Source organism: Numenius arquata, chromosome 8 (assembly GCF_964106895.1).
Source record: "Numenius arquata chromosome 8, bNumArq3.hap1.1, whole genome shotgun sequence".
NCBI lineage: Eukaryota > Metazoa > Chordata > Aves > Charadriiformes > Scolopacidae > Numenius > Numenius arquata.
The window spans coordinates 6,124,700-6,132,967 of record NC_133583.1 but is presented as its reverse complement, the minus strand read 5'-3'; the positions used below and the strand labels follow the sequence as shown (position 1 = coordinate 6,132,967).

General features: G+C 38.2%; 1 protein-coding gene across 1 annotated transcript in view; it reads right to left on the bottom strand.

Moving 5' to 3' along the window:
• Positions 1–371: 371 nt before the first annotated feature.
• Positions 372–8,268, bottom strand: part of TAFA4 (TAFA chemokine like family member 4) — a 50,429-nt gene continuing 42,532 nt past the window's right edge. Inside the window, exon 4 of the mRNA XM_074152069.1 lies at positions 372–523. Within this exon, the coding sequence (XP_074008170.1) occupies positions 372–523 (152 nt within the window). The remainder of the gene's footprint in view (positions 524–8,268) is intronic.

Sequence of the window (8,268 nt, the reverse complement as noted above, 5' to 3'; positions counted from 1 at the left end):
TCCAAAAGCTAAAAGGGCTTTCCAGTAGTGCAGGAACATAACTTTAGGTGACAGTGGTAAAGACCTTGGATCCATGTAGTCAGTCTGCAAACTGAAGAATTGATCCTGGAACATGACTATCTCTCTAGCACTGGTCACAATTGAATAGTTTCTTTGCTCACTAAAGAATGAAGCAGGGCCTTCTTCAGTTTGATTCTAGCACCCAATAACTTAACGAGGCTGGCAGTGAAGGGACAGTTCTGATCCAACATTTCCCTTTCTGAGACCAATTACATTAAACATCACTTTCCAAAACACCAAGGAGTCCAGTACTGGTGCTCACACCTGCAGGTGCAATGCAATAAGCAAGTGCTACCAGCAGACTGCCACCTTTAAATATATGCGATCTCTGTACTTGCCTTTGTGGTTTTGACTTTATTTCCACTGCTGCAAGACCAACCTGAATAGTCTGGTAGTACTTTACAGTCCTCTCCATCCAAACAAGGGTTCATATGACACCACCACTTCTGTAGGACAATGGAAGCTAAAAAAAGAAACAGGAAAGAGAAACAGAATATAATCTTTTTTTATTACTGTTGGTTTTATTAGGGAGGTTGTCTGTGAAATGTGCAATTGTTTGATTTCAAAAGGTAGAACCAACAGTTACTGTTTTGTTACCTAATCACATTGACTGTGTTTGAGCTAAAAATGTGGTTAAAACACTTCAGCACACAGAAGGGTAAATGCCATATGCAAATGGTGAAGACAGGCAAGCACCGCCAGAGACTGACTCCAACATTTGAACTGACCTCTGGAAGTGCCTTTCCGTCTCCACTGACTACAAAGATGACTTGTCTCCGTCATTCATGTGCTTCAGTCAAGTACCTGCTATAAGGTGGAATGAAACTAAGGCTTCTTGTTTAACCCGGATATGCATATGTGAGACTGGACGAAGAAATGCCAGTTTCTCCCTTCACTGGGTGAGAAAATAGAATTGCACAGAGATGTAAGCACGTGGACTCTGTCAGCAACGAGTGCAGATAAGAACGTGGAAACCACCGGAAAGCATTAGATTATTAACTAAAAATCGACTTGCGGTTACACTGCCAGTTTTGCAGTATATTTTGGAAGACTATAGTAGTATACCTTAACTCTGCAAATTTATTAATTTTCTACTCTTAAGCCAATTTTCATTAATAAGACCATGCTTGTTATTTTTACACATGTAATCATGACTTTATAATACTGCTGTTAACAACACTTATATTTTCCCACAAACATCTGCATGCATTTATCAGTTTTGCATTGTTCATGGGATTCATCAAATCCCAGAAAATTATTATGAAATATATCAGTTCACAATCTTACATAATCTAAAGTGGACTTCAAAATAAAATATGGCTTAAAGTACTGATTTAGTTAGCTTGCATTATGCAACTATGTGCACAAAATATCGAATTGAATGCTGTAAAAGACACCGCATCCAAAAGAGATGAACTAAAATAATTTAGTCTACTTCTTGTAAAGCACTTTTTTTACTTTTCATTTCAAGGTAGATTCGTACTTCTGCAACATTCAAATCTGGGTGACAAGCAGGCAAGCTGACATCAGGATATTGCTGAAATGTTCATTCAATTACTTTTGGTTTGTACTTTTACTCTAAGCCTACCTGAAAAGCACTATGAAAAATATACTTCCGGAATACCAGTTTGGCTTTTATAAACTATTCTTTCAATCTCACAGAATTACAAAATAAATGCATGTTTCCTTTCACCAGTCATTTGGATCTTGGATCATTTGTTGAACTTCAGACCTTGAAAACCACCTCTCACTCACCTGTCTCCTGCAGGTACTTGGAATCCCTTGTGCCTCAGCTACTTTAATAACTCCTAAGATCCAACCTTTTTCAGATCAGTTTGGATGCAAGACGTTTTGAAACCACAGAAAACACACCAAACATGACAGTTTTTATTTATCTATACAACCTGCATCAACCTGCTCCTAACACCTGATTAAAGAAATAAAGGCATTAGTTGACTGGCCAAAAGCGCGGCACAGGAGCGGGTTCACACAGCATTATTGACCAACTGTGCCCATGCAAATTCCTGGTCCATGTGCAGCCTGTGAACTGAAGACAGTGAAACTGGCCCATCATCTCCAGCAGTACCATCTTCCACTAAGACAAGCACAGACGTGAATGGGAAGCATTGCTGAGTAAATAACTCAAACCAGATCCACAAGCTCTTCAACAGACTGCATAATTCACCTTCTATTCGCCTCTTGTTTAGACACTTTCATAGAAAGTGACTCCTACCCTTCTGTTGACTGATTTCTATTCTGTGCAGATACCTCTCCTCAGAGTAATGGCAACACTTTGAAATACTTAATACAGATCTCATTCCATTAGCTTCCAGGAAATCCCCAATACTTTGCTGTAGCAAACCACTAATTCTTGCATCCATTCTATGTCCAATTTCTTTGTAGTTGTAATGTCCACTCTGCTGATCTGTATGTCCTAACTGGCTGTAGCTGTTTATGTCAAACACACCCCTGAGATTAGTCTGTTAAAATTCCCCATCAGAGCCTTAGCCTTATCTTCATTGCTAAAGTTCTTTAACTACTAACTGGAGGATATAAAGGTTTTTTCTTCAGATTGAGGCACTCTTGGAGAGGTTTCAACAGATGACTTTTGTACGAAAGGAGACCAGCTATGTTACTCTCATACACAACCACCCACACGAAGGGATACTGCTTCAGTTGGACATTAGCCAGCTGACTTGCTGGAAATCAGCCAGAAACCAGCCAGAAACCCTGCCAGAAATAAATCTTCTGCTGACATCGCTCCCTAGATAATGTGACTCCATGGAAACAAAAGGTTCCTAGAGAATAAAGCCAAAAGGTGTCAATACGTCATCTCATCTCGTCTCATGCAATTCACTGTGTTGTGTCCCCAGTTGTGTTTGGCTACACAGTGTCTTCCATGCCAATCTGGGACAGGTGAAGAAAGAAACTTCTCCCATTATAATTTTTTTCTGACAGTTAAACAATCTCAGCATGAAACACAAAGCCTTACTTTTCTTCTTCCCACCTCTTCCATTATGCTTTCTTCTCCTGCATTACAGCACTTATTAGTAATCATCATTTTCTCCCCATGAAGGTATTGAACGTGCTGCAATCAAGTAACTTTTCAATCTTCTGCCTGATAAGCTGAGCTGATTGAACTTCTTCAGTTTCATGCCACAATGCATTTGTCTTTATTAGTACAGTAATTTCAAACAGGTTCAACTTCCTCTGAGTAGGACTATGCCATATGACTGCCTTGGGCTTGTCATTAATTACTCCTTTGCCCCACCGGATGAAACCCATACATTTTTTTGTCAGGAGAGATTCTATATTTGCTTTCAGGTCACTGCTAAAAAATGTTGCAGAGTGTGAGGTGTAGAGCAAAGCACTGTGAAATCCCAGTAGGTATTTGCCATTTGACTCCCACTTCCTACTGATGGCTCTGTGGAGAGATGTGTGTTTGAGCTATGGTAGGTAACTGACACTGAGCAGCGCGCACAGTGGCATATGGTTCAAAATTAAATAGCTTACAGAAAAATGAGACTTAAATCCTCAAATGTACTTCGTAACCAAATCTTTAGTTGAATAAATTATACGTTATCTTCCAAGGTAACTTGGAAAACCCGGGTTTACATGTATACCAGAAACTACCTGTATTACTTTTGACAACTCTGGAAATGGCATCAGTAGTGTCTGGCAAGACTCTTTTCAGAAAGTCACATAAACTCTTGTGATCTGTACTCCAGGAATTCCTTGCTAATTGGCTATCATATCAACTTCTCAGTTATTAACACAGGTTTGAGATCAGCCTCAGTTGCCCCTAAGTATCTAGACCATACTACCTACCCTCTCAAATCGGCACAATCCTAGTGATCTTCTAGAATACCTCAAGTATTCTGAAATACATTTTGGATTTCAACAGCTGACCAGAGATCTATTAGCCGCCTTGTTAGGACTCTAAACTACCCAGGACCAGAATTAAAAAACAAAATTAAAAAAAAAGTTTATCCCAGTAGATGTTGGTTAGCACCTTCTTTAGTTAACAATGAGTTATGAAGTACCTACTCCTCCTGTTACTTCCCAAAAGGAGAACTGTGATGCTGATCCACCTCAGCACTAACAATGTCAATGTTTCAGGAATTATGGGCCAATATTTCTTTTGAAGGATTTCTGTGTATTCTATTTGAACAAGCAAATTCATATTGTCTTTAGTCTAGACAAATACGGAAGTCTTTCCTACTCCACTGGATTAAGCCTTCTCCCATATAAATTTTCAGTACACTATTCATTCTACTGTACATTTCCTTTTTTTCTTTGAATACTGACACAGCATTAGCATCCTTTTGAATTCTCAAGTATTCTGAAATCCATTCAAAAACAGTGCGAGGGAAATCTTCTCAGCTATTTCTTCTTTTATCTGCTTCTTATGTATTGATTTTTTGTTTTCTTGTTTCTATATGCTCTCTTCCCTTCAGTGTGGAATCTATATGGGCTTTCAGCCAAAATTGTCCTTTTTTTTCATTGTGGCTCTTTGGCCCTACAGAAAATTTTTAAACAATTCTATAGTCCCATTCATATTTTTTCCAATCTGAGTGTTTACTCCTCATACATTCTAGGACTAATAGAATTGCCTGGGTGGAAGATGATTTGGCTAGTGATGATTTACCTAGAAGCATTTAACGCACTTAGCAGAGATAGCTACTCTACAGACAAAAGTTATTAATGTTTTATCTTCTTGGCACGAGCTGTTAGACAAGCTGGAGGTACTTACTCAAGGATGTTTATTTCCATAAAGAAAATGGATATAAACAAAATCTCATCACTACTTTAAATGTAATTTAGTCATTGACAGAAGAATAGTTTGACCTCCACTAAACAAAATTTTCTATAGCTGCAATCCAGTAGTATAGCTAAAACTCAAGGCAGGGTATACAGGCTGTGTGGTATGTCCTCTCTGCATATTTAAATACTTTCTTTCACATGCTCTGCTTTTTTCTGAGCTTAGTGGATCCATTTATCCACAGCAACAGTTCTCAAAGTATCAGATGGGTCTGTGCTTGGAAGCTCAAATAACCCCCAGGAAAATGAGGTATGCATGTGTACAGAACTAGCCTTGCTTTTTTTTGTTTGCCAATGCTTATCAATAGCTGTCGCAACTAAGTTCAAACACTCAAATGACAGCTCCTTGTTGGATGCATTCAAAATGCAATTATCTAAGTAACTGTTATCATGGGCTAAGGATAAAAAACACCCTGACCCAAAGAGTTCTTGCCCTGTACTCCCATCTAGACTATGACAAGTGATTTTATTGTCTTTGTAAAAATGCTGGGAAGATCTTAGTCTATAACAAACATTGATTTTTCACCTCCATATCCTTCTTTTTAAATGAAGTACTTTGGCTTCTCCTACTACCAATATTTAAAGTTTCTAAGATGAAAGACGCTGTAGAAATGCAAAGCACTCCATAAATGTCAGTTAAGCCCCACAACATAGTATTACTGCACAACATGGAAAAGGACTCATTTGTAGCAATCAAGGCACTTAAGACTTCCACCTTCTGTATTTGCAAGATTTAACTAGCTTTTACTTTTCTTTCTGCACCACTTCAAAACCTTTTCTTGGAACTCACCTGGATATCTATCATTTCTTCTGTAACACTAAAGTACTTATTTTCCTCCTTAACACATATCATGAGAAAAAAAGTCACTTCTACGTGTAGGTGTGTGCCTGAATGCAATTAAGCAACCAACCATTCTGCCTTGACTCACATAGGGGGCCTTCCTGAAATTTTGGTAGCTGTGAATATTGGCACACATATTCTCTATCTCTTTGAGGAGGGCTTAGCCTTAACATATAACACTGCTCCAATAAACTGCTGCTTTAAATCTGACCTTGTATAAAATTCTTTAGCATCTGTCAACCTATTTCAAAAGGTAAATATCCAGCTGGCCTATGACTGTATCCTAAAAAACATGATGATGGGCTTTATAAGCCTATTTCATGGCTTATCTATACAAAAGGGCACAACGCCCAATACTCATCAACAAGGAACTCTGATGAACTAGGCTCTACCCCCACCCAAATTAAGAAACAAGCTGTCACTGAAACCCACTGGGATCTAGGTCATGAAACCTATATATTGCAAGACTGAAAAAACTAAGGAGAAGTACCCAACTAAATTAAAAACCTGCAAAATACTAAACCCAGATGTATAAATTTCAAATGAGAAAGGCTTATATTAATTTGGTTACAATTTACTGGGGAAAAAAATCCAAATAAGTTATAGCAGAAAGCTGCTCAAATGTCAAGCTTGAGTCTGGAACAGAACGTAAGTACAGTTTGTTTAGACTTTGCTAAAGTCTCAGACCTCTGCAGTCTCCCATATTCTGTGAGAATCAAGTTCTTGCAATACTCTTAACTTCTTATGGAGCATCTACAATCTATGACCAGTGATATGCCTGCCTGGCCTAAGGGAAAGCTAGAATCAACACTTTGTTTCCTGGGTTGTCAACACTAAAAGAGAAATCAGACCTTCATTTAAAAACAGCAAGAAGCAGCAGACTTCTGTAAAATCATCATGCAGATCTCAACAAAATTAATTGTAATTATTTAATTATATAACCATTGATTTGTTTGGTCAAGAAAGGAAAACATAATTTCATTCCAATAGCTTTATAAAGGCTGCTACTCTACGAAGAACATGAAATCCGATCCCATTTACTCTGCTCCAATGGTCTTTTTGGTGCTGCCCAAGAAGAGCTGAAACACAAACCCTGGAAAGTTCACAGGCAATGTCAACATAAGAGACTGACTGCATCCTACTTACTATCGTTTTCCAGCATTATTTGCAGAGTTATTTTCCTTTTGATTGCATGTAGAAGAGGCTAAAATCCAAAGAGAACATATTTTCTAAATCCAAATAGAACATACTTAATCCTATCTGCTATAAAAACTACCAAACAGTAAGCTACTTTCTTCCAAGAATTCCAATCAGTAAGAGCATCTCTGTATGTATGACTGAAAATTGTGTAGTCTGACACAAGAGGTGGGTGGTACTTCCTGGACACATACTCATGACTGTGAACTACATTGTTTTCTTGTTTTGTCCAAATACAGTTTAGCACGTATGTAATTTGCGGGTGGACAGTCACTGGAACAGCCTCTCCAGGGAAGTAGTCATGGCACCAAGCCTCTCAGAGTTCAAGGAGTGTCTCCACAACACTCCTAGTTATATGATTTAGTTTTAGAATCATGACACGTTATCTCTCCCACTAAAGACATTATCACCAGTCTTTACCTAGGCGGACAGGCCATCAATACTTAACCCAGAAAAGAAACACGTATAATTATATATATGTTTGATAAATAGTCCTATGAGGAGCAGGGAGTTGGAGTCTATGATCCTTATGGATCCCTTCCAACTTGAGATGTTTTATGGTTCTGTCATTTGAGGTAGTAACTACAGGTGCCATCCACCATGTGCATGCCACGCATGATCAACAGCACAGAGATAATTGCTGCCCTAATGTAAATGGTAACTACTACTGGGTAAGGTCTGAAGTTCAAATAAAATACTTTAAAAGACTACTACAAGCCAGTTGCTCTATAAAATTTTTCTTTTGGTTAGAAAAGTAAGTCTGTGCTTTGGGCATGTCCCTCCCTTTAAGCTCAGGGTGAAATATAGGCAAATTAAGGAGCCCTGCATTCAGTAAAAAGGTGCTGGAAAAGAAAATGATGTCTGTATCAGACTGAAATATGCAAATTCAAGACAAACTGTTTCTGGCTTCCACAGTGCAGAAGCCTCCTGAAGAATGTGTAGAAAGTGGGAGAAAACACATCTAATCCTCAGGCTAAGGAAAGATAGTTACACTTTCTGTGCTACAACAACTGAATAACACTGACTGTAGTCCCAAATGCTTGCAAAAATAAGTGAAGCATGTGAAAGCATTACCCTAAGGGGTGAGGGGGAATCAAAGGCTTCCACTTTAGAAACCAAAATCTTAAATTTATAGTATTTTGTCATATTTAATTTCAACTATAACTTGAAGAAAAAAGCTACTAAATTCTTTCAGCAACTATTTGCATTGCCTGAATTAAGCTTCTAGGGTATCGTGAATTTATATCTTTCTATCATAGAATGACAGTGTCACCTTTGCAAACCTTAAGCGAGTTTAAAACCTTGCCTGACTTTTATTATCTGTTGCATTTAAAAGCATTTTTAAAGGC